We start from the raw sequence: 27681 nt of genomic DNA, 5'->3' as shown, positions 1-27681 counted from the left end.
TTGATTTCCCTCCTCTTCACACTCTGTGCCCTAGCTGCTTGAGGGGCAAGCAGCACCGGCAGCCTCACCCGCAGGTTGCTTCTAGGCGGGCTACTTCTCCGCTTGAGTTGGTTCATACCGACCTTTGCGGACCTATGGGCACGGCCTCCCTTGGGAAGGCCAAGTATTTGATGCTGATTGTGGACGACTTTAGTCGTTATGTGTGGCCTTATTTCTTGGAGTACAAGAGCGAGGCGTACTCCCGTTTCTGTGAGTGGCAGGTGTTTGTGGAGACCCAAACAACTTCCAAGGTTCGTGGTGTTCGAGCTGATCACGGTGGAGAGTTCACTTCTCACCTTTTCTCTCAGTTTTGCAGGGATCATGGTATTCGGGTGGAGTATTCCCATCCGAACACACCATCCGAGAATGGTGTGGTGGAGCGTGCGAATCGGACCATGATTGAGATGGCCCGATCTATGCTGGAGCATAGGAGTCTTCCTCATTTCCTTTGGGGTGAGGCAGTGGCTACAGCGGTGCATATACGCAACCGCTCTCCGACTTCGGCGTTACAAGACATGACTCCATATGAGGCTTTCTTTGGGAAGAAGCCTTCCGTGTCCCATTTTCGCATCTTTGGGTGCGATGCTTTTGTCCATGTGGACAAGAAGAAGAGGAAGACGAAGTTCGACTCTAAGTCGAGAAAGCTTATCTTCGTTGGTTATAGTACGACCACGAAGGGATATCGGCTCTACGACCCGACGACGCGGCAGGTTGAGGTGAGCAGGGATGTGATCTTTGATGAGGCTTCGGCCTCTGAGGATCCGATTGATGGTTCTATTTCAGATGTTTCTTCATCATCGACGGACCCCCCCCACCTTCTCTCCCTTCACTTCCTTCCAGGATCACCCTTAGCACCCCCCCTATTCCTCCTCCTTCGGCTTCCCTTTCCCCTTTGGTGGATGTGCCTTCGTCTTCTACGAGCTCTTCTACCGCCACTTCGGGATCTTCACGGGATATACAGCCTTCTTCAGATGCGGAGGATCTACCTTCACTCGGTGAGGGGGAGTCCCTCTCCGATTTGGGTGCTTTACAGGTTCCGGAGACCCCCCGGTCTCCCTCACAGCCGAAGGAGTCTCTCAGGATTCCTTTATGGTATCGCCGGCTCATGCAGGATTCAGGTGTTACTCACTTTCCTGCTTCTTCTTCAGGTCCACGTCGATCAGCCCGTTTATAGGCCCAGCGGGACAGTTCACTATGTGTGAACTATGCTCTTATGTCACAGATTCTTCAGGATTCCGAGCCTTCCACTGTAGAGGAGGCTCTTGCACAGGATATTTGGAGACAGGCTATGCAGGCCGAGCTCGACTCCATCGAGCGAAACCATACGTGGGAGCTTGTACCGCGTCCCGCGAAGCGGAAGGTGATTGGTGTGAAATGGGTCTTTAAGACCAAATATCTTGCAGATGGCTCCTTGGACAAGCATAAAGCTAGGCTTGTTGCCAAGGGTTTTGCCCAGCGTGCAGGGTTGGATTACTTTGAGACTTTTGCTCCTACAGCTAGGATGTCCACCATCCGAGTGCTTTTGGCTCTTGCTGCTCACCACCGTTGGCCTGTCTATCAGATGGACGTCAAGTTTGCTTTTTTGAATGGCGTTCTTGAGGAGGAGATTTATGTTTCACAGCCTCCTGGTTTTCTTGTGCAGGGGAAGGAGGATCATGTCTACAGGCTGTGGAAGGCTCTTTATGGCCTAAAGCAGGCTCCTCGTGCTTGGTACCAGTGGATTGACCGCTTCTTTCTACAGAGTGGCTTTGCGCGCTCCGCTTATGATCCCAACCTCTACTTACGGGTTGTGGATTCTCTTTCAGTGTTCCTCATCTTGTATGTGGATGATCTTATCATTACAGGGAGCGACACTCAGCAGGTGGAGCATACACGGTCCATTCTATAGCAGGAGTTTGACATGACGGATCTAGGGATCCTTCACTTCTTTCTAGGTCTGGAGATCTATCAGATGGCACAGGGCATTTTTATCTCGCAGCACAGGTACATCTCCGAGCTTCTTTCGGAGTTTGATATGGCTGAGTGTCGGCCTATCTCATGCCCTATGGACCCTGAGTCCAAGCTTTTGACAGCTGGAGTTCCTCTTACCGATCCCACCCGTTACAGGTGCCTTGTCGGCTCTCTTATCTGGCTGCTTCACACTCGGCCGGATATCTCTTTTGTGGTGGCTTTATTGTCTTCCTTTATGCAGACTCCTACCCAGGATCACTGGCAGGCGGCCTTGCGGGTTCTTCGCTATTTGCAGGGGACTCGATCCTTTGGGATCATGTATGGAGATGGAATTACCCTTTCTGGTTGGAGTGATTCTGATTGGGCAGGTGATGTGGATTCGCGACGATCCACTACAGGTTATGCTTTCACCCTTGGATCTGGTGCTGTCTCTTGGAGCAGCAAGAAGCAGCCTACTGTGGCACTTTCTTCTACAGAGGCTGAGTATCGGGCCCTATGTTCGACCGCTATGGAGGCCGTTTGGCTCCGTCGCTTACTCGCGGAGATTGGTTTTTCCCAGACCGGACCTACGGAGCTGCGCGTGGATAACCAGAGTGCTCTTGCTCTGGCCAAGAACCCGGTGTTTCATGCTCGTACGAAGCACATTGAGGTTCAGTATCACTATGTTCGAGAGCGGATCGTGGATTCGGAGCTGGTGGTGGTCTATTGTCCTACGGCGGCCAATGCAGCTGATCTCTTTACGAAGCCGTTGCCTCAGGCTTCTTTGCTTCATCACATGCGGTTCTTGGGTCTTCAGACTCTCCCAGGAGTTGAGAGGGGGTGTTAGCCTGCTCTTATTCAGTCTCAGTCTGTCATCTCCTGGTTGTGAGCTCCTGTCAGAGTCTGACAGGAGACAGAGGAGCTCTGTCAGTGTGTTTTTAGGCTGCTTTAGTCAGCATGCAGCCTTGGGCATTTTACAGCCCAATCTGGGCTGTTTCTGGGCTGACTGCCCATTATTTTGGGCAGTCGGACCAGATCTGGCCATAGTCGGCCAGATCTGGCTGGTCGGCCAAATCTGGCCAGGTCGGCCAGTTTGGCTGGTCGGCCAGTTTGCTGGCTGGGGGCTATTTATAGCAGCCCCCCCAGTCAGTCCAGCATTCACTCTCTGCAGGTACAGCACTGCTTCCTCCGTCTCCGTCTCCGGCATTGGTGCTGCCTCTGCTTCCAGTCTGTCCTGGTTCCCTCACTGACGCTCCGGGCTGCGTGCAGGGACTGTTCTGTCCATTCCAGTGTATTCAGCATTCATCTCAGTCAGTGCAGACTTTCTTCCTTCATTCTCTGCTTCCTCTCTCCTCTCCTCTGTGTTCGTGTTCTTCTTTCGCTGCGCACTCTCACAGAAGTACCCTCACCTTCGTCCGGGAGCGAAGGGTGGATCTACATCGGAGCCTTCTTCTACCTCTACACCAGCTGTTACCCATGAGTCAGTGTTCCTTCATATCCATGCTTTGGAGGAGGATTCTTCTTCCGTGGCTGCAGTATCTTCTGCGCAGCCTTGGTTAGTGGACAGTGGTGCTTCGAGTCATATGACTCCCCGAGGTGATTTGTTACAGGATCTCCGTCCATCAGAGGGTTCAGTCACTGTTGGTGACATTTTATCGGTGCCTATTAGTGGTGTTGGCACATTGCCTTTGTTTACCGACCGACCTTCGAGCTCCTTTTCACAGGCCCTACATGTTCCGGATTTGGGCCTTCCCCTCTTCTCAGTTTATGGCCTTACGAGGCTTGGCACACGAGTGATCTTCACCGAGCATGCCGTTGTTATTGAGGATTCTTCTACAGGAGCTGTCTTATCTACAGGTTGGCAGGAGAGCGGGCTTTACAGGCTCCATTCCCCTTCTTTGATGCAGGGTCCTCCGCAGCAGTCTATTGCTACACCCGTTTCCACTTGTGCACCCTCTTTTCCACAGGTTCCTTCCCATCCCCCACCTTCTCCTCCGGTGGTTCCCTCGTACCCCCTATCCCTTTCAGAGGGGGACGATCTCGGTGATGCGGCTGTGGATTCCCTGGCCCCTCGTGTTTTAGAGGGGGATTCCCAGGATTGTGAGGAGCTCCTTCAGCGGCAGTCTACATCGACGGACTTCATCGACATTGGCATTCCTCTTGCCACCCCAGGATCTATTTCCTCTTCGGCCTTCAGCCACATCCAGGATCTGAGAGGGGGTGTTAGTAGTCATGTTTGTCATGCCTTGTCATCTCCTGCCTGTGAGCCTCAGTCTGAGTCAGACGAGGACATTAGGAGCTTTGACATGTCTGTCATGTGTTATGATGGGGGAGGCTAGTCACTCTCGACTGGCTGTCTTAGGATGTGTATTTCTTTTTGGCCTCTTTTAGTGGGCAGTCACTGGCTGCCCGGCCACTTTTTGGTCACTGTTGTGGGGCGCCCATTTTAGGGCATTTTAGGGTTTGCGCCCATTTTAGGGTTAGGGTTAGGGTTTGTCCTTTTGCCTATTTATTGGCAGCCCCCCTCCCCACTTGATCACTTGTCTTCTTGCAGATTCCCACACTCCTCCTCCCCCGTGGTGGTGCTGCCATCATCATCAGCTTGATCTGGTGCCCTCACTGACGCTTCGGGCTGCGTGCAGGGACTGATCAGTTCATTTCAGTGTATTCAGCATTCATTTCAGTCAGTGCAGATTTCTCTTCCTTATTTTCTGCTTTCTCTCTCTCTCTCCCTCCGTGTTCGTATTTCCTCTTCCGCAGCGCACTCTCACAAGTTTACCTCCCACGAGTTCTTTGAGTTTCTATAGGAGCAAGACACTGTATACCAGCTTATCTCTATCAACTCCACTGCCCAAAATGGAATCGTAGACCGTAGGAACTGAACAATCATGAATATGGCAGGCTTTATGTTGTTTCGTAGCAGAGCTTCTTGAGTGCTTTTGGGTTGAGGCTGTTAACACTTCGGTGTACATTCTTAATCGATGTCCGACTCCAGCGGTTCCTAAAAGGACTTCGTACGAGGCATTTTTTAGCTCTTAGTCTGTTGTTTCTCACTTCAGAGTCTTCAATAGTTGTGCTTATATGCACACCCTTGATGATAAGATGGGAAAGCTTACCCCTCGAGTTGATCTTTGTGGGTTATTTTTCAGAAGCGTAAGTCTACCGTTTGTTCAATTCTCCAACGAACAAGGTGATTGTTGTGGAGGGATGTTGTCTTTGATAAGAGGGTCAACATGCAGTCTTTTACACTGGACTTTGTGTTCTTATCTCTCTCTCACATCTCATAAGATCATACCTTTTGAGTTGGGCCTATTGCCCGCTCTTGATCTTTCTACAGACACTCTGTTCCTAGGGCCCCTTTGCGAGACCCGTTATATCATTGGTACCAGTAGACCATGTGGGATTGGGGATCCTTCCATCAAATTCCACTTTGGAGGGCCTTAGAAGGTGTGCTTGGCTCGCCCCTCAAGCTTCATATGCATCACTGTTGATTGATTGAAATGGAACTTTGAACTTGGTGGATTATCCTTGTCATCACAAATCGATCATTAAGATGAAGTGGATTTTTAGGAGCAAGCTAAAGGTTGACGGTACTTTAGACAAATACAAGCCTCGCCTTGTAGTATAAGTTTTTAGGTAAGAACACGACATTGACTATGAAGAAACCTTTGCACCTATTGCTCATGCCTTTCTGAATGGTTATTTGGAGGACGAAGTCTATATGGAGCAATCTACATGTTTTTTTTCTACTAATTGGAACGATAAGATATTTCGCTTGCGGATACATCAAGCCAATCCTTTGAGACTCACATCTATTGCTTTGTTGTAGGGAAGCTACTTTGGTTAATACATACTAGACCAGATCTTGTATACTCAGTTAGTTTGCTTAGTTAGTATTTTAATGCACCTAGGATGTCTTATTGGATTGTTTAACTTCATGAGTTAAGATATTTAAGGTATACTTATAACTATGGACTAACTTATGGTCACAATTTATGCTTGTAGGGATACATTGATTTTGACTGGACGAGAGATTCTAACATCCAGCGTTTCCATGGTGGCTACCTCTTTACCTTGGGTATGACACCCATCTCTTAGACTAGCTATAAGCAAGAGATGGTGTTGGTTTCCACGGCCAAGGCAGAGAATCATGCTCTCTTTGATAGTATCATTGAGGCCATATATTTGAGGAGCTTGTTGGGTGTGCTTCAGTTTTCTTGTGAGGCACCTACCGTTGTCTACTGTGACAACAAGTGTGCCATTGCCCTTGGGGACAATCTGATCATCACACCTTAGACAGGGCATGTGGCGGTTTACTTCCACTTCACTAGAGAATAGGTTGAGCTAGGCACTATTCGCCTAGAGTTTGTGCCTTCTAGTGATAATTTTGTAGATATTTTGACGAAGGTAGTCAATAGGCCGGTTGTACCTTCTACCTTAGATCGGCTTGGGTACACCCTTCTCTACTTCTTCAGATTGATGGGAAGAGGATGCTTCCCTCTTACTTCTCCTTTCAGTTTGAGAGGGGGTGGTTTCTTTCTGTTAATAGTGACAGTGATGATACTTACAGTTTTTTTTTTCACTCTCACACATTTATTTACTTTGTAATTTACATTATGGATATTTGTAACCTCATTTGCAGTGCTAGGATGACATGATTATAAAAGGGTGCTTGGACAAGTAAACAAATTTTCTATGAGGGTGTTGTCTAGTCTAAGTGGCACCGTTGCATCGTATTTGCATGAGGACGCCAACTTGCATCTTCCTTTGTATTATCCCATGCATTGGCATTTTGTTCATGTAAATATATATCTGTGTATTTATCCCTTTTCTATCACCCTTGGAGTGGTCAACTCTGCATGTTGTATTGATTTTCTCTCCACATATTTTTCATATGATTGGCACACATAAACTCTTAGGTAATTTCTAGGCACTTATCCTAGTAGTGTGTGTGATAGGTTTGCCTGTTTTATGAAGGTAGTAGCTTACCATTTTTTATTTCATGTACCTTGGGGCATAGTGACTCAATGGAATAAACACTGCTTTAAAACCCTTAATGCTAAATCTCGTGACAAACTAAAGAAAGCTCTTAAAAAAGAAGAATTAAGTTCATTGTTGATTCCATCCGCCTTTAGAGGACTTGGTAGATCCTTGGGCAGTCGACAAGCACCCTTGGTTCAATGCCCTAACCTCTTTGGGATGATCACTTATCACCTTTGTAGTCTTGGTAGGTTGTTCGGCAGCCGACGTGCATCCTTTGCTTGATACCTTGATTGCATTGGGATAGGATGCCTTGGGGTAAAATAAAATAAACAAAAGGGCTTATTTCTCATGGCTCAATTTTGGGCTTGAGAGGGGGTATTGAGCTAAAATTGCATTAGCTTGACTCAAACAGTCTCAAAACATGCTTAATTAATGAAAAAATCTTATTAAAAAAAAAGAAATGTAATCCTAGAGAGTAACTATGTTCCGCATGCCAAACTTTAATTTGGGTGTCCTCAAACTCTCTATAAATAGGCATGCAATCGACCACTCTACCTCAATGTCGTTTTTGCAGGTTTTAGTGCCTGTATCCTTGATGCCCATGCTCCATTGCGGCGGACATCACAATTAGAGCTTCCCATTGCAATTTGCATCCATCTGGTGGCTGATTCCAGGCTCTTTCATCATCTTCTTACTGTCATCTACCTCCTAGAGTTGTGGCCATTATCAGAGTGCTTGTGTTTGCTGCTATCAAGGCATCCACACATAGTCGCTATCATTTGCATCCTGTTGCAATCAGTAGGATCTATTGCCATCATCTTCTTGCTTGTGTTTGGTGTCTATACTTGCGATTGCACTTATTCCCTCTCCTCTAGCAGCCATCATCATGATCTGCACTATTGCCATCAGCTTGCACCTGTCGCTCAACATTAGTCAGCTTGCATTTGTTTATTACTTTCCTTTGCATGGTGGCCAGGTACTTTTTTGTTTGTGTTTGCTGCATATTCTCTCTCCTCATTGTTGCTTACATCAGTTCCAGCCTCCAAGATTGCGTTCACTAGTGTTTGACACACGGAGGTGTTAGACTTCAAGCTCATCTATCTGTCTTCAGTTATGACTGTACCCGACACTTAGGATGTCCAGCTGTACCACACTATGCGAACATTGAATAAGTCGGTGTTTTAGGACTTAGCAGTCTTTGGTGTGAATGGTCCTTGAGACCTTAGGTTGTACTATTCACTTTAGTTATGTGTGAGAATGTATAATGGAAGGTAGAGAGAGCACACTGCTCTACATTGTTACTCCAACTCTCTGTCTCTGTCTCTGACTATGAACATGGTATCAGAGCATCCATGACTGGGCTCTGTGGAGTGAAGCATTCGGGAGTGAAGACACAGGTTCTTGAAGTGAAGAGGGCTGACTGCCATTGACTGTCATTGTCTGTGCAACAAGGTATGCATTTTGGTCAGATGGAGTCTATGCTTCATGTTAGTGTTTGAGGCTTTTGTGGGAGCTTTGGGGAGCACCCTTGAGCACATCCAAGTGTTCATCTTTATCATCATCATCAACATATGCTGCTGCCATCAGATCTACTGCCTGCGTGATTGCGCCTGGTTCTGCTGCTGTCATAAATGTCTGCAAACTGTCACTTACACCATTCACAGACTGATATAGAGCTTGCCTTTGCTCTTTGAGAGGTTATTGAAAGCTTGGACATGTCAATACTTGGTTAGGGACTCATCAATGAGCTGAAAGGACTATTTGCAGGTCTGGAAATGTTCAGTCTGCTGTATACAGGGTACATACAGCATGTATGCATGTCAAACATGAGGATGGAGCCTTCAAACATGTCCAAAACAATCACCCAAGCTTCTGTACATGCAAAGAAGACATATGTATTGAATGCCATGCTTATAAACTGAAGTTTGGTGTCAAAAGAATTCAGATTTGTGAGTTCTTGACAGGCTGAAAACTGTCATTCACAGTCTATAACAAGCATTCATCTACACTGGAAGATTACATGTTTTTTTTGTTGGTCTTGATGACATGTATGACATTGGATATGTTTGCAAAATTGTTTGAGGATTGACATGAGCATTGGATGCTCTTGGAAACTGAAATTTGGATCAGAAAACAAATGCTTTGACACTCTATTGGATGGTCATGAAGTGTGAATGCATTGTTTGATATTGCTCTTGAAGACGGGACAACTTGGAAGCGGTCAGGCTCATGTATTGGATCCCATGTATGGTGGTACATGTCTATGATGTTTTGAAGAGTTTGGACTGAAATACATTGTCATTGACTGTTTATGCTTGACTGAAATTTACAGCAAGTGTACCTTGCTTTTGTACTTGCAGTTCATGTTGCATTCAGTGTCAGACTGATATGTCTGGAACCCCATATGCAAAGATATAACTCTGAACTGCTGTAAGTGATCTTGGGGCACGTACCCTCTGTGTTGAGCTCAAAAAGAGCTGCTGGTTATTGTCATTTTTCAGCCTACAGACTGCTTGTCTGTACATGAACAGGTTGCCCAAATACATGCTGGTTTTGCATTGAATGCAGTCCGTACATGCAGGCTGCAATATGTTGGGAATAAAGGGCCATCGTGCCTTTTATATGTGCACGGGTGTGAACACACCCTTAGCACATTGTACTTTCATACATATATCTATCTAAAAAACCTTAAGTGGTACACTCGTCATTGTACCGAAAAACGCGTTCACTCTCTACTCTGCTCTCTCGCACTTTCTCTGTCTCTCTCACTGCGCGTAATGACTGTCTGCCTCGATCTCCGCGCCTAACCTTTCCCTACAAACTGGTATCAGAGCCAATGGCTTACTCAAGCTGTTGAGGGGTAGATCAACAGGTGTAATAGTCTTGTGGACTGTTGAGAGGTGCACGTGACAAGCAGAGTCTCGTGTAACAGTCTTGTGGATTGTTGAGGAGCGGGCGACAGCTGTGTGACCAGTCGAGCTGCGTGACAGGTGACAGGCTGCACGACGGGGGCTCCACACGAACTATCGATTTGTAGAACGACGGGGCGATTGCACGGTGACCAGCTGACACGTGGCGTGAGGGACCTGCGACAGGCACCGTGTCTAGCGGAGCGACCAGCGCGAACGACAAACAGGCGATGTTATCAAATTTTTTTTTTCCTCTTCAAAATCGTTTGAAATTCCCCCCTCTAACCAAGGTTTCACGTGCGCAAGCACAATATCTCAGGTTTGTGCAAAATTGTCCCAGAAATTTGGGGCTTTTTACATTTCAGTGAAATTCTTTCAATTTCACTGAAATTAATGCACGCAGGACTTGGAAAATTTGGGGATTTGTCCAGATTTGGTGTGAGCAAGATGCAACAATGATATTTCTCTTAGAAATTGCAGGAATTTGTGACATTTTGTCCCCAACATTTGGGGCTTTTCATGTACATGCACAAATTGGGCTGAAATTAACCCAATTTCTCGACATTGAGGCAGTTTGGACCTCGTGCAATTTGGGGCTTTTGCGATTTGGGCAAAATTTGTGCAGCATTTGGTCATTTTATGTACATGCAGGTTGAATTCCGCGCAATTTGGACATTAACACTTGGTAAGATTTTGGGGTTTTTGCTGAAATTGCTCTATTTTGGCAAAATTGGACTGTCCTATGCATGGCAGAGGAAATGTAGATGTGTGTTTGATGCTTTGAGCACAAAATTTTGGGGCTTTTGACCGTTCGTGTCAAATTTTATGCTCGTAGGTACATGTACAACAGAAATTGCAGCTGAAATTTTGGGATTTCTCATGTAATGTGATGCACATGTCCTTGGAACAGCTGTAATCAGTTGGATAATGCTGTAGCACTTGGTTTGGCACTTCTGAAAATTTAATTACAGATCTGAAATCTGTACTACTGCGTGGTCATTTATTGCTGATTGGTACTTGTTTGTACCTTGGTCACTTGGGTGACAGTTTGGGCTTGCATTTACTGGTTTTTTGGTCACATTTGGGCTGAAAATCATGGCTGGCAGCAATGACAGCAGTAATCTGATGCACATAAAGAAGCTTGAAGGCGCACAGAATTTTGCAGTTTGGCAAAAGCAATGCTACAATATCCTGTTACAAAAGAAGCAAGCAAAGTCGATCAAAACCAAAGGAGCAAAGCCCGCGGACATGGATTAGGATGATTGGGATGAGCTGAATGAGCTTGCACGCTCAACCATAGAGCTATCAATTTCTGATGCCTTGCTGTTCAACATTGAAGGTTTGGATTTTGCATATGCTATATGGACTAGACTGGAAGAACTATATGCACAGAAGAGTGCTGCAAGCAAAGTGTATTGGCTGAAAAAGCTTATGGATTTGCGTATGAAAGAAGGTACAGCAATGTCTACTCACTTGAGTAAGTTTAACTCCATTTTCAGCCAGCTCGTTGCCTTGAAGTTCATGATTGATGAGGAATTTAAGGCTACTTTCTTGCTTTGCACTCTACCAGAGAGTTGGGATACATTCGGGACTGCTATGAGCAATTCTGATGTAATCCTTTTGTATGCTGATTGTATGCTGATGTAGAGACTGCTCTACTTATGGAAGAGATGAATCGGCAGAACAGTGCATCCAGTAAGTCTTCCAGTGCTTTGTATACTAGGAGTAGATCATAGCAAAATGGCAAATATGATAGCAAGGGACGCAGTAAATCACGTGGCAAAGATGTTGAATGCCATCATTGTGGCAAGAAGGGTTACTTTAAACGTGACTGCTACAAATGGAAGAAAGAGAAAGGAAAAGGCAAGAAGACAGATGATTGCAAAAAAGAGAAGAAAGACAGTCAGCCTAAGAAGAGCAGTGTAAAAATTGAAGAGGTGAATGTAGTCACTCACGACAGTGACAGTGGGAGTGATGTACTCTTTGTCTCCTCACACTTTGGTGCACATGCTCTACTTGTAGATACAAATGATGACATGCATACTTGGATTCTTGATTCAGGTGCTTCCTTTCATGTCACCTCTCATCGTGAGTGGTTTTTTGTCTATATAGGGGGTCGACATGGTGTTGTTCATCTTGGGGACAACTATGCATGTGAGATTATAGGTATTGGCAGTGTGCAGTTACAGTTTCAGCATGGCTCTGTCTTTACATTTCAGCATGTACGGCATGTACCTCAGCTTAAGAAGAGCTTGATTAGCACAGGGCAACTAGATGATGATGGTTTTCATACCACCTTTGTTGATGGAAAACGGAAGATCTGTAAGGGATCTAGGGTTATTACCAGAGGTTACAAGAGTGATACTTTGTATCCACTTCATGTATCTAGTGTGCCTGACCATGTTGTTTCCGTGACCGAGCAGCCAAGCGTTTCTTTGTGGCATGGCTGGTTGAGACACATGAGTCAAACATGAATGAAAGTGCTCTCTTGTTTGGGTTACTTGCCTTGTCTTCGTTATACTGATTTTGAGCATTGTGATCATTGCATTTATGGCAAACATGCACAGACGTATCACAAAAAGTCTCTTTCTTTGAAATCTTCTCCTCTAGAGTTGGTACATTCGGATTTATGTCAAATGCCAGGATTATCTTTAGGGGGAAAGAAATATTTTATCACCTTTGTCGATGATGCTACACGGAAAGTATAGGTTTACCCTATTCGTAGCAAGGATGAAGTGTTTGACGAGTTTAAAAAATTCTTGGCATTGGTTGAAAATCAGACATATAAGACACTTAAGTGTCTTCGCTCTGACAATGGTGGGGAATATGTGTCCCAAGCCTTTCAGGCATTTTTTGACAGCAAAGGGATAAAGAGGAACCTTACTACCCCTCATAATCCACCCCAAAATGGAGTTGCAGAGCATATGAATCGGACCATACAGGATAAGGTCCGTATGATATTGTCTTATGATGTATTACCCCATGGTTTTTGGGCAGGGGGTGTTATGACAGCCGTTCACCTAATTAATCGGTCACCAAACAGGTCTTGGGGGGGGGGTTTCCCGAAGAAGCGTGGTCGGGCAAGCCACCTTCATATGCTCATTTGAAAGTGTTTGGCTGTGAGGCTTTTGTGCACATTCGTAAAGAAAAACGCAGCAAACTTGAGCCAAAGTCCTGTAAATGCATTTTCCTAGGATATGGTGACAAGGGTGAAATGGGTTATAAATTGTGGGATCCCGAGAAAAGGAAAGTAGTACGCAGCAATGACGTTATCTTTCGGGAAGATCGCATGCACAAACAGCCCAAAAAGACTGAGGAGGTCCGTAGGGTTGTATTCCGGGAAGAAATACCTTTTGGATAGCAAAATGTGTCAGTTGTACAGCAGCAAATACCTGCTGTAAATGAACCTATGAATGCAGAAAATGATGCTGAAAATGATCAGCCAGTTATTGCCCATGAAAATGAGCCATTACATGTGCAGGAACAGCCAGGACAGCAAGTTGTTAATGCTGATTTGCAGGCTGAAATACCAAGACATCATGCTGAAAATGAAATTTTGCAGGAACAGCTAGCAAACAATGACCATTGGGTTAAGAGATCGTCTAGGGCTACTAGACAACCTGACAGATTTCTTCCTGGTGCAATTAATATGGCTGAGTATGTCATGTTGACAGACTGTGGTGAACCGTCTTGCTTCAAGGAAGCAATGGACAGACATGACAGCAAGAAATGGTATAAAGCCATACTGTCAGAGATGGAATCTCTTGAAAAAAATGGCACTTGGGACTTGGTGCAGTTGCCTAAAGGGCAGAAAACCCTTCCATGCAAATGGGTTTACAAGACGAAGGTCGCTTCTGGTTCCTCACCAAAGTGCAAAGCAAGATTGGTTGCAAAAGGGTACAAGCAGGAGCATGGAATTGATTTTGATGAGATTTTCTCTCCTGTAGTCAAGATGACTACATTGAGAACCATTTTGGGCTTGGTTGCAGTTGAAGATATGGAACTCATACAAATGGATGTAAAGACTGCGTTTTTACATGGTGATTTGCATGAAGACATATATGCAGCAGCCTGAAGGGTTTGTTGAGCAAGGGAAAGAAAAAATGGTATGTAAACTCAAAAGAAGTTTGTATGGGCTGAAACAAGCACCAAGAGAATGGTATCATAAGTTTGATACATTCATGCAGTCCCAAGGCTTTCATAGAAGTCAAGTGAATCATTGCTTGTACACCAAGAAGGCAGCAGATGACGGCCTGATTGTCTTGGTTTTGTATGTTTATGACATGCTGATTGCTGGCAGGGATACTCATGCCTTGGATTCATTGAAGCAAAGTCTTCATGGTAGCTTTGACATGAAGGATCTGGTTGATGCAAATCACATTTTTGGCATGCGAATACTCAGAGATAGATCGAAAGGCTTACTCTATCTGTCTCAGCAGGAGTATATCTCCAAAGTTTTGCAGCGTTTTAATATGGAGGGGGAAAAACAATTGGGGTTCCATTGTCTCCATATGTGAAACTCAGTGCAGAGGATAGTCCTACATCTGATGATGAGAAGGCTTAAATGGCCAAGATACCATATGCTTCAGCTGTTGGCAGTTTGATGTATGCTATGGTTGCTACACGTCCTGACATTGCTTTTGCAGTGGGAGTTGCTAGTAGATACATGGCAACCCCTGGCAAGAAGCATTGGGATGTAGTGAAAGGTATTATGAGATACCTCAAAGGCACAAAGGAGTTGTGCATCTGCTTTGGAAAGCAGAAGGCATCTGTTGTTGGCTTTACAGATGCAGACTATGCTGGTCATGCTGACTGTAGGAAGTCCACTTCCGGGTATGTGTTTACTTTCACAGGAGGAGCAGTCTCTTGGATCTCCAGGCTACAAAAGTGTGTTGCATTGTCTACTACAGAGGCAGAGTATGTGGCTGCTACTGAGGCATGCAAGGAGGCTTTATGGCTTTCACATTTGGTAGGAGAACTTGGCATCTCAGAGTTACCTGTTCTCCATTGTGATAGTCAGAGTGCTATCATGCTAGCACGGAATCCTGTCTTTCATGCAAAGACAAAGCACATACAGGTGAAGTACCACTTCATTAGAGATGTACTTGACAGCAAGGGCATTGAGCTTGTCAAAGTGCATACAGATGATAACCGTGCAGACCTTCTCACGAAGGGTCTTCCAGTAGAGCGGTTTGCTCATTGCCGATAGATGATGGGAGTTGGATAGATATATTTATTTCAGCTTTGTACATACTTAGACTTAGCTGATTCTTTTCTCCTCTTAAGACACATTGCCTTTAGGTGGGAGGTTGTTGGGAATAAAGGGCCATCGTGTATTTTATATGTGCACAGGTGTGAACACACCCTTAGCACGTTGTACTTTCATACATATATCTATCTAAAAAAACCTAAAGTGGTACACTCGTCATTGTACCGAAAAACGTGTTCACTCTCTACTCTTCTCTCTCGCACTCTCTCTGTCTCTCTCATTGCGTGTAACGATTGTCTGCTTCGATCTCCGAGCCTAACCTTTCCCTACACAATACCTAGGTGATTGCCAAGTGTCAGGAGGTACATGTACCATTGTCTTCAGGCTGGAATAACTGAGTGTTTGAGCACATAGAGTGCTGAAAACTGTCATAATTAGTTGCAGGCTGAAACTGAACTGTTAAGAAGAATTGGTTTGCAGGTAGCCAGACAGGGTCTACAACATGGCAAATGCAGAAAGGATAGACAATATTACCCAGATTGAGGGGGAGAAGTTGGGCAGCCATAACTATGCCATCTGGAAGTTCAGAATGGAAAACTTCCTGATAGGTAAAGGATACTAGGAGTTGGTGACTGGAGTCGAAGCTGAACCTAAGCTCCCAGATCGACCTACAGCTGATCAGAGACGACTACATCGAGCTTGGACAGAAAGAGCTTGCAGGGTCTTGCACTGGTTGTCTCTATGTATATCAGATGCCATGGTAATGCAGATAATGAATTGCAGCTCTTCTAAGGATGCTTGGGACATCCTGGTCAAGTACTATGGCACAACCACAAGTGCCAGAAAGATACAGTTGAAGCAGAAGTTCAACAACATGGAGAGAAAGAGCAGATCCATATAGGATTATGTCACGGAGATCAGGACCATTGCAGATCAGCTGGCATCTGTTGGTTCACAGGTTGAAGATGAAGACATGGTTGCTGTGACTTTGAATGGTTTGGGACCTGAGTATAAGTCTTTTGACACTTCTGTGTATGTGCGGGCTGAAATGCTTGATTTCAATGAGCTAGTTGCATTGCTTATCCACGAGGAGGTTAAACTTGGCTTGGCTACAGGGTCAAGAAGTTCTTAAAAAAAGGATGCAGTTTTAATTCCAATCAACACGGCCGTGGCAGCCGTGGTAGAGGCTATGGGACTGGCAGAGGAGGCCAGCAGAATGCATTCTATGGATGTAACAACTAGCAGGTATTGAATGCAAGAGGTGGTGGAAACTTTAGAGGCAGGGGGAGATCTAGCCCTAGAGATAGAGGCTCTTGGCTGCAGCAGTGCCCATCTGACAATCCGAATAAGGATAAGGATTGTCATTACTGTGGGAAATATGGGCATATGCCAAGTACTGCTGGAAGAAGCAGGGCAATCAAAAGGGCAAACAACATGGACATTTTGCTACGTCTAGTCAGGCAAATGATGCTTCAGGTGATAGACTGTTTGCCATGCAGTATGTAAAAGACAGGGCTGTTGAAAAATCCACTGATGATGCAGTTTGGTATATTGATTCAAGGGTATCGAACCACATGACCCCTCACGGTGATTGGTTCACTGACATGGTGGCTGAAAAACATGGCTATGTATGTACAGGTGATGACACGTAACATAGCATTGAGTATAAAGGCAAAGTGCCTCTTGTGGTTCATGATGGCAGAAAGAGAAATTTGCATGATATACTGCATGTTCCACTGATTACGAAGAACATACTGTTTGTCTGACAGAGCAGAACTTGCAGGTTAGATTCAATAAGCATGGTTGCTTTATTGAAGAGTTTGGCAATGGATGCAAGTTAATAGCTCGCGGTCACATGAATGGTAGAATGTTTACTCTTGATGCTACTTTGCCAGAGCTGAATTCAGCTATGTTTACCCATGGTTCTGGCACTATCAAAGATTTGAAAATTTGGCACAAGAGAGTGGGGCATGTGAATTTGCAAAGGCTGCAAATTATGGAGGAAAAACAGGTTATTACAGGTTTACCCAAGTTCCAATACTCAGATATTGGTCATGTATGCGATGCTTGCCAGTTTGGTAAGCAATCAAGGTTGCCGTTTGTCAGGCATGTAAGATAGAGTATACGTTCGTTGTAGTTAGCGCACTTTGATGTTTGGGGGCCAGCCCATAATGCATCTATGGGAGGCTCAAAGTATTATGTGACATTTATTGATGATTATAGTCGCTATACTTGTGTTTACATTGTGACGACAAAGGATGAAGTGTTTGCTATTTTTCAGCAGTTTAAAAAGCAAGTTGAAAAGGAATTAGAGTGCTATATCTCTTGCTTGAGATCAGATAGCAGTGGGGAGTATGTGTCAAATGAGTTTGATAATTTTCTGGCTGAAAATGGCATACGTAGGCAGCTTACCTGCAGCTACACTCCTCAGTAGAATGGGGTAGTTGAAAGAAAGAACAGGGTCTTGATGGAAGCTGCTCGTGCCATGATGAATAAGAAGAAGATGCCGCTCTATTATTGGGCTGAGGCTGTTATGACAGCCATGTATATCTTGAATTGGACTCCCACTGCAGGTATTCATGAGATGACACCGTTTGAGAAGCTGTATGGCTATAAGCCGGATGTAAGTCACATGAAAGTCTTTGGTTGTCTTGCTTATGTGTACATTCCAGATGAGAAAAGGAAGAAGTTGGATCCAAAAGCACATAAGTGTGTTTTCATTGGATATTCGTAGGAGAAGGCATACAAATGCTATGATCCCTCTACCAAGGAGACTTTGGTGAGCAGGGATGTTATCTTTGATGAGATGGGCTCTTGGTATGTATCACCGGTTGCAGTGCCATCTGATATGCCTTTCACTCATGTATCTACAGTTGATTCGCAGCAGAGCACTGCTATGACAAGTCCTAGTGGTTAGACAATATCCCCATGGACAGGGAGATTGAGGAGCTCACCATCCGCTGACACCAGTATGTCAGTGAGGGGGAGATATGATGTCTTGGACAGTAAAGGAAAAGAGAAAGTTATTTAGGATGCATCTGGTATGATGATACTTGGTAGAATGACTTTTGGATATGAGTCTGCTGACACTTTAGACAGTGAACTTGGTATTTCGACTGTCTATATGCCTGGCACGAGGCAAAGTAGGTACATTCCGCCTCATGAGAGAGGGGAATCGAGCAGTGCACCATAGCCTAGACGATCGCAGAGAGTCAAATATCCTGTTAACAGGTTGACATACAGTGGCTACTCTGCAAATCATTATGCTTACATGACAAAAGTGATGGAGATCAAAGAACCAGGTACATATGCTGAAGCAGTGAAAGATGAGAACTGGTGTGCAGTTATGGATGAAGAAATGAATGCCTTGGCTGAAAATAAGACATGGGATCTTGTGCCACTGCCTGAAGGGAAAAAGACTATTGGCTGCAAATGGGTCTACAAGATCAAATGCAAATCGGATGGCAGTGTTGAAAGATACAAAGCCAGGCTGGTTGCTAAGGGGTATGCCCAACAGTATGGACTTGATTATGAGGAAACATTCAGCCCTGTTGCCAAGATGGCAACCATACGCACTATGATTGCTTTGGCTGCTGCTAGAGCCTGGAAATTGCAGCAGATGGACGTGAAGAATGCCTTTCTTAACGGTGACTTGGCAGAGAATGTCTATATGGTTCAGTCAGAAGGGTATGTACACCTTGATTTTCAGCATTATGTATGCAGGCTGAAAAAGGCATTGTATGGGCTGAAGCAGGCTCCGAGAGCGTGGCATGCAAGGATCAATAACTACTTGTAGAGCTTGGGATTTGCTGTTGGTAGGGCTGATCACAGCCTATTTACGAAAAAAGACTGATAGTGGCTTGGTAGTGCTGGTCATATATGTTGATGATTTGATAATCACTGGTGATGATGACTTGGGCATATAGCATGTACTGAAGATGTTGAAATCTGAATTTGACATGAAGGACCTAGGAGAATTGAAGTATTTTTTGGGCATTGAGGTAGTTCCAGCTGAAAATGGTTTATGGTTGATGCAGAAGCGCTATGCCATAGAAATGCTGAAGAAGTATGGAATGGCTGAATGCAAACCATTGGATACACCTCTTGATCAGAACGTTAAGCTAGACATGAGTACTAGGGCTGAAGTAGAGGACGTGACTATGTACAGGCAGATGGTTGGCAGTCTGATTTACTTGACCATCACTAGGCCTGACTTGAGCTGTGCTGTAGGGCTCATAAGCCAGTTTATGCAGAAGCCCAGAAAGCCGCATTTGGATGCAGTTAGACGCATTATGAGATATGTTAAGTCCATTGTAGATTATGGCTTGTTCTATGTTAGAGATAAGCCCTTGAAACTGATTGGATATACGGATGCAGATTGAGCAGGATGCTCATATGACCATAGATCTACTAGTGGCTATGCTTTCGGGTTTGGTAGCGGCATGATCAGTTGGAGGAGCAAGAAGCAGCCTATGGTTGCTTTATTGAGTACTGAGGCAGAGAATAGGGGTGCTACATTGGCAGCATGTGAGATTGCATGGTTGCTCAAGCTTATGGCTGATTTGGATATACACGTGGATGCTCCAGTGACCTTGTTATGTGATAATCTGAGTAGTGTACTCCTGGCTATGAATCCAGTTTACCATGTCAGGACAAAACACATAGAGGTACACTACCACTTCATCAGAGAGATGGTTCTTGCAGGGAGAGTTGATCTCATGCATGTGAAGACTGATGAGCAGGTTGTAGATATCTTTACCAAGTCTCTGGGTAAAGATAAGTTCAGTGTTTTTAGATAGCTGCTTGGTGTCCAGATGTTGTCTTGAGCTTGAGGGGGAGTGTTAGACTTTAAGCTCATCTATTTGTCTTTAGTTATGATTGTACCCGACACTTAGGATGTCTAGCTGTACCACACTATGCGGACATTGAATAAGTCGGTGTTTTAGGCCTTAGCAGTCTTTGGTGTGAATGGTCCTTGAGACCTTAGGTTGTACTATTCACTTAAGTTATGTGTGAGAATGTATAATGGAAGGTGGAGAGAGTACACTGCTCTACACTGTTACTCCAACTCTCTGTCTCTGTCTTTGACTTTGAACAGGAGGTTGCCTTGCTACATTTCAGGATCCGTTTTAGAGTGCGACAAACTCTCCAACTCATAACCTCTGCCTTGATTCTAGAGATGCAAGAGTTCGAGGTTCAGTATTTATTGCATAGTGTGTTTGTTGCATGAGTCTTGTAAATTCAATAGTCATTCACTTCATTATTCATTGTGTTGATTGTCTTTGAGTTATCCTAACCCTAAATTTTGTTATCGGTTTGTGCTTTGTTGTGCTATTGGTTTTGTGCTTTCTGTGTTTAGGGTATTTCTTCACACTGTTAACTCTAGAACTGGCTTTCCCTGCAGTATTTCTTTAACTTGTATTGCTAAAGGTTGAATTACATTGAGATCCAGCTTGATCTCCTTCAATCTTTAAAACATCTTGTTGTCCATAGTAACCAACAAGCCTTCAAATCAATTTGCTCCTCGATTGGCTTGGAGATTGGCCTTGAATTTGCTCCTTGGATTATGATTTTTTTCCAAAGTTTAATGCTGGCTTGCTGGCCTCTTGAAGTGTTTTAATCTTCACAAATCTTAGCCTTTGAATTTCAAGTACTAGGCCTTAAATTCTAAGCATGCTTCTCGAGGTGGCTGTCAAACCCTAATTTTTGTTGTAAATTAGAGTTTCAGCAGTGAATCTTTGAATTCTTCATGTCCAATGATTGAAATGATTGAGATAAGCTAACATAACTTGAGAGATGACTGGAGAATAATAGAGAATGTTGAGGAGAGAGAAAATTGAGATAGGAGGATTTCGCTTGCCCAAAATCTCCACTGCCCAACCGTCGCTTGTTGTTCTTTGCACCTTGGGTTGCTCTTGCCTACGCAGGGTCAATGCTCTTGGTGGTTTCCAAATGGGCTTGATTTGTTAGCGACTTGCTCATTCAACCTCTCCTCTAGTTCCTTACTCTAGAATTACTCTCTCCTCTCTCTTCGAGTCTCCAATTAGCCTCCTTTCACTTGCCCAGTCTCCTCTCACTTGTAGCATTTAAATAATTAATTAATACCTAGTTTCCAATCTCACCATTGACAATGGTTAATAAAATTCTCTCTGCTAAAAATTTCTCACCAAGTACCACCTAATACTTGTCAAGAACAACTTACTAGAACTTTTGCCTTTGGCACCGGTTAATATCTCGAGATCTTTTGCTCAACATTCTGAAATAACTAACTTGCACATCACGTGTATATCTCACATTTGCACAATTGATTAACAGCTTCAATCAAATGCTAAGCAAAGCATCTAATATTCACCGATTGGTGATATGAGTAGCTATCATTGCACACGTCTAGACTCCATCAGTAGGTCTCTACTAATGAATCTCAAAGCGAGGTGGAGAAGTGGTCCTAGGTGAGGGTATAGGAGACCCCAAAATGGTGGCTAGAAGTGCTTGTAGATAGTGGTGAAAATCTAATGGAGAGGGGTTAGCAAACCACTCATCCAATCCTTTAGGAGACTTACAAGGTTGGGGTAGAAGGGGTTGTTTATATGCTAGATGTCTAGCAGTGTGTCACTGAGGTGGTTGTGTGTGAGGAGGAAGAGAAAGTTGTGCAATAGCTAAAGGTGTAGTCACACTCAATTGTCCAAGTGAAGTGTTGTTTGTGGATGTGTTTTGTTGTGGTTTCTTAGTTGGAAGACCATGGGCCTTAGTATAACTCTCCTCGTCGACATGACTTGAGAGATAGTAGTGCATGCAAAACCTATTCTTTTTAGGGAGTTACTGCCAGAGGGGTTTAGTTTCTTTGGTTTCTTTGGTTCCACACAACACAAGAGAAGAGAGAGACTGAAAATAAACATAAACATTGCAAAAGAACTCAAGGAGGAGATGCTTGGGAAACGGAATCCATATACCATGACAAGAGAGCATACAGATACAATAGTGAGTCATCAGTTGTGTGGGCATTTGAACCAACTTCTCCCTTGGAACAAATATTTATCCATCACATTAAACAAATAGGTTTCACATTAGATTGGAATGCCTCGGTCATCATCAGCAAGATGAAAATCTTTATTTTGTGGCAGCATTTTCCACTGAAGTAGTGATGAAATATTAGTTATTTTGTTTGGTTTCACAAGGATAGCTAACCCATGAACATTTGGCTTGTCTATTTAGGAAGAGCCCATTTATAAAATCCATTTGAACAATGACATATGAATCTACAAAGGTTTTGTAAAAGCTCTCCTTGGCCTTGACAACCTAAAAAGCAGAAAAGAATCATTGCTCGTGCTTTCTTTTTATTTAAGTTAGAAAGGAAAATGAACAAATCAACTAGTTGGTGGGCCACAAAATGATTAGTTTGGCTACCAAAATAGTGACCATGCAACCAAACTTTGACCCAAATAAACTGGCGGCTACATCACAAGTGGAAATAAAATGGCTAGCCCACAAATACATGTAGAGACTTGGACATAAACTCACTAATTTGCTAACACCGTCTCTTAGATCATGGGTGATTTGGGATGATACAATGTACAATGATAATGACTCATTATAGTGCTTACAATAATAACCATCGGAATGTACCATGGATATGCAAGCAATGGGTGATCAAGCCAATGCCAAGATGCCTCCAAGAAAACTTGTCGTCGTTGTTGATCATACCAGCCCTTGAAAATAGAAAGTAGTCATAGCAACTCTCTATGTTTGCCAACAATGCCTTTGCAGTAGCATACATGACTATGGATTCCCTGCCTTCAGCCAAACTGCCAAATTCTCAACTCATGTGAGCTCAGACTAGGAGCAAATCTCACTCTTTGTCAAGAAGCAACCCATCATGAGCTTGGATGTCAATCCTACCTCTTGGATTTCAATTTGTCAGACTTTGGTCAATGCGTAGTGGAAGCCCCTTTTTGGTTCCTTTGCACCTATGTGGAACATATGGATGAGGCTCAACTACCCCACCTCTACCACCCTCTCAGACTGTCCTTTGGCATATGAGAGTCATGAGGGATGACTTGCATCACCAGCACTAGAAGGTAGCAGAGGAAGGGGCTGCTATGCCCTTTCCCTTCACTACAGTAGATGAGCCCTTTTGTGCCTTGGACTTTGCCCTTACTAAGAGTCAGAATCGGAATTGGAGTCAGAGGACAACGATGACTTCTTGTTAGAAGAGTTCATATCTTGCTTTTTCTTTGTCGTCTTCTTATTCTAGGATGCCACTAGTTCCTTGCAATCCTTGTGTAAATGTCCCTTCTTACCATAGTGATAGCATTGGGCCTTTTTCTTCTTTTTGTCACCCCTCTTTGAAGTTGCAAAAGCCTTCTCATGACCACCATACCAAGATGGAAGGCCCCCTTATAGCCTCAAAGATGCCTCATGCTCAAGTAGCATTGAGCAATGACAATGAGGACATATGATCAAAGCTAATTGGTGTTGATGATGTCTGGGCCTGTAGAACATTGGCTACTCCATCAAACTTTGGAGGGAGCTAATAGTGCAATCCCCACAACAGCTTTTGGAAGAGTGAATTGCATGTGCTGAAGTTGATCTTGCACCTATAACACGAAATAAAAAAGCTGGAATGGTATCTTTTGGCTCAAACTTCATTTGTTGGAGCTGACCATAGAGGGTTATAGCTCGCATGGTCGATGGAGCCTTGGACAACATCTATAACTTCTCCCAGGCTTCTGAAGTTGTCTAATAGGAGGTAACTGTCAGAAGGACCTCTTTAGATATGCAAGCGAAAAGGACAGAATAAGCACATGCATCATCTGACTCCCATGTAAGAATTGTCGCCTCATAGTTGTGGCAGTCCCAATCACTCGGAAGAGGATCTAAAATTCGAGGATACACAAAAGCTCTTGAGACTATGTACCATAGAGGCTTGTGCACAAACCAAGTTTTCATTGCAGCATTGCAAGTGCGATAATCAGGACCATGAAGCTTATCATTCAATAGAAGAGCAAGGAGGTAGCTTTGAAAGGAGGTTAAAACCCAAGTGTGACTGGCAAGCCCTCCTCTTCTATCCCCACCTCTCATTGATGTGGAGAAGGAAACCTATTGCCCTGTCTTGTCATGTTGCACAATCAGCTGTCGCCAGCCTCAAGGCGGCCTCTAGATGCAGTTGCTTGCTGTTTTTGGGTCTTCTACTAGCTGGTACAGCCCCCAATCTCCTCTTGGCTGGCTGGAAACTGCTCACAGCAGCTCTCCATCTCCAGCATGAATCTTATCATCAATGTGGTGAATCAATTTCATTTACTTTCATATACACACTAGATTATCCTAGTAAGGCAAGGTGAGGAGATCGATGTGTCTATGGTTTTCATTTCAAGTCCATTTACTGCTTTTGTGGTATAAAGATGATGCAATCTCAAAAGCCCAAGTCCAAGAACCCAAGTTTCATCTCTAAGAAGCAGTCTTTCATCATGATTACTGTTTACATTGTCTTGATGCATAACTCTGATTTGATTGTGTGATCCTCTTGTACTCAAGAAAGAAATATTGTAAAGGGTAAGTTCTTGCAATCACTGAGTCATTGAATTGCATTGGTAAGACCCTCAGCCAATCTCTATTTTTTGATTTCATTTTTCATTGATCAAATCTCGCATATCATTGAAGGCTGAAAGAAATTTTCAGTTATGCATTTCATCCTTGTTTACTTAAATAGAATGCTCCTGCCATGTTGCTAATCTTACCGAGGAAAAAGGTGGATATAAGGGGAGATAGTGGGACAATAGAGAGGTGACCCTTCCCCACTATTAAAGATCCCAAAGGGGTGCAACCAACCGACTTGGGGGGAACTTTGCCCACCTCTTGGTGATTCGGAGCCCGTGCAGGGAGCTTGTCATGCCATTATATCCCTCACCACAGATACCATGAGTGGAGTCATTGAAGACCCAAAGATTTCAGCTGAAGAGCATTGATTAGGGTTTCATTGATCAATTACAGGGATTATATAGGTCTATTACAGTAAAGAGTTGTAATATGTGACTTCTTCTTGCAGAATGTGATCTTGCATTTATCAAGTCTTGTTTGAATGATGGGCTTACTTGGTTGAGGAGAGTGGTTTTACTGGTGAAACTTGGAAGTTGGATCGAAGCACATGATCACTTCATGAATTTTAAGAGTGATTCTGTTTTATTTCCAAGTGACGTATTCTTAGACTCTTCCATGCATGTGGTTCCCATGGTCTCAAATTGTAACACCTCATTGCAATTTTACTCGAATCTTCTTCATTCCAAAATTTGTGAATTTTCCTCTCCAGGCTCTAGTGAAGGTTTCCCACTAGTAATATAGTGCAACAAAAAGAGTGCATGTGCCTTGGGTTCACCTTCTAGTATCATCACCCCTTGTGATTTAACTTGATTAGAACATTGGTGTTACAAGAAACAAAGAGTATGATTGTGCAGAAAACCAAATATAGGCAAAATATGGAAAAGAAGATGCCTTTAAAACAGAGACTATTTCTTTGGAGTTCATTGCTTGTTATAGTCTACAAAGGCTTGGGTTAGTTACATGCTAGATTGCTTCCTGGAAACAGTTGGCTGTTTGGTAGATTTTCTTCTAGTTTAGAAAAGTTTCTCCAAGTTCATCTGTTGGATTAGATATTGGCATCTTTGCTTTGGACAGTATGGAAAGAAACCATACAGCTTGGAGCCCAACCTTTTGATGTCTGTATTTTTATAGACGATTCTTGTAGCAATCCCTATATGATAGCTACTGTGTTAGCGATATGTATATTCTTGCTTTGAGGGCTCTTGTCAGTGTACTATTTATCACAATAAAAGGAGTGCATTGTTGGTGGGTGTGTGCAGTGCCTAGTGATGCAGTCATTTGTTCCCTCACGTTGATCAAGGAACATTGCAGTGCCTTTTTTTTTTGCAACACATCTTAGTTGCACAAGGGTGAAATGAAAGGCCGTAGCATTGTAGGGAATGGAGGGGATGAATTTTAGCTGATCGGATGTGATACAAGTAACAGTAGTGAACCTTTAAACAAAGGTGAAGCTCGGATCAGACTTGATTTTATGCAGGTACTTTGAAGACACATCTTGTGTGTGTTTTGTCTGTCTGTGTCCTGTTTTATTCACATTTATAAATAAAATTTTGGGCGGTTTTGCTTTTTTTGGTTTTTGGGTTTGTGAGAATTGATGTAGTTATTCTGGAAGCTTAAGATGTGGAAATAGTTCAGTAATTTCTGTAATATGCATGTCCAGGCATGAGGCAGGTTAAGGAGTTGTGCAAGCAGCTGAGAGCAGAGACCATGCTATTGGCAAAGCAAAAGAAAGGAAGTGATGCCCCACCTTCCGTAAAGGAGAATTTGGAAGAGTCAGCTGTTCCAAAGCAAGTGGAAGTTCAAGCAGAAACTCTGATTTCTGTTGATGATCCAGGGCCACCATTGGTGGGCTGTTCTCCAGTTGGCTGGAACTTCATCCTAATTAGACACTTGCCAGGAAAAGACACGGTTTGAACTATTTCTGATGAACTTTGCAGCAAGTTCGTCACCCTTCAGTGGAATTGTCTTTTGAGTACTTTCTGCAAGGAGGTTATATTATGATAGATGAAGGAGGTGCTTGGGCACGTCCAATGAAGCTAACCTGAATGTTTGGAAGCCGGCAAGGCAGGTGAGGCGATGTTTGAAATGTTAGGGGGTATGCATTTCTTTTTTGTGATGGACATGCGATATTTCTGGGGACCTTTTGAGTGCAATCCTATTGGCATGACAATCAAAACTTATTGACAGCTGAAGGCTGTGCTGATGTGTTGGGTTTATCCCTATAGTCAACCGAGTTACTTGGTTTTTTGCATACCAGTAGTAACTTAGCTGTGCAGTTAGATCTATAAGACTGGGATTCCAAACTGGTCTTTAGACAGATTGTGGCGCTCTTCTGTTCTAGGCACAAACATTATTGACCTTACCCTACATGAAGTTTGCACAATATGATGGGTTGTGCCCTTTTGTATCGTGATACTTGTTTTAGAGAAATAACCAAATTGCCCATCTAAATGGCTGTCACATCAGCTGTAATGCTGTGTGGGTTTTTGAAAGGGTGCCTTCCCTCATATGTATGGATTGTTGTTCGGGTGGCATGGCACTCGTTTCTTAAGTCCTAGGTACGCGTATGCACACTTAAAGAGTACTTGAACCAATTAATTATGACACAAAAACTAACAATATGCAATAGTACTTGAAACAACTCATGAGAGAAAAAGATCTTATACCTATGAATCAATGTCTAGGATATGACGACAAAGAAGAGGAGTAAAATACTTGTGTGAGCCTATGAAATTTACATTTGGTATCCGAATATGAAGTACAAACATACTGACAAGCTAAGTTATAGAAGACATGAACCATAGGCTATGAGATCCCTAATAAGAAAACTAATAGAATGGTAAAATCCTTCCACAAAAATCTCATTCTTGTGTAGTGGCTTTTTGGTGGACTAATACAATGGTAAAATCCTCGTGTAGCAACTTTTACTCAATCTCGCAACAAGAAATAAATATAAGTTATGTTCTTAAATGGAATGTAAAATGCATGCATGGACTAGTGTGACTATGTACTCTTTTC

At 43.6% G+C, this 27681-nt stretch overlaps 1 protein-coding gene across 3 annotated transcripts in view; it reads left to right on the top strand.

The window, feature by feature from the left end:
* Positions 1-27213, top strand: part of LOC148019904 (uncharacterized) — a 61155-nt gene extending 33942 nt beyond the window's left edge. Inside the window, exons 4-5 of one of the 3 annotated variants that reach the window (XR_015694888.1) lie at positions 25923-26140; positions 26324-26458. Coding sequence is in view for 2 of the 3 variants with exons in the window: in XM_087700097.1 (XP_087556223.1) it covers positions 26324-26577 (254 nt within the window). In the remaining variant the exon portion in view is untranslated. Of the gene's footprint in view, positions 1-25922; positions 26141-26323 lie in introns of all 3 variants that reach the window. The other 2 variants (XM_087700097.1, XM_087700098.1) reach the window with 2 other exon arrangements.
* The last annotated feature ends 468 nt before the right edge of the window (positions 27214-27681 follow it).

The sequence above is a fragment of the Lygodium microphyllum genome, chromosome 19 (assembly GCF_053477565.2).
Source record: "Lygodium microphyllum isolate KBCC chromosome 19, Lygodium_microphyllum_v1.1.10, whole genome shotgun sequence".
NCBI classification, from domain to species: Eukaryota; Viridiplantae; Streptophyta; class Polypodiopsida; order Schizaeales; family Lygodiaceae; genus Lygodium; species Lygodium microphyllum.
The sequence above is the reverse complement of the archived record's forward strand: the minus strand, read 5'-3'. Positions and strand labels throughout refer to the sequence as shown.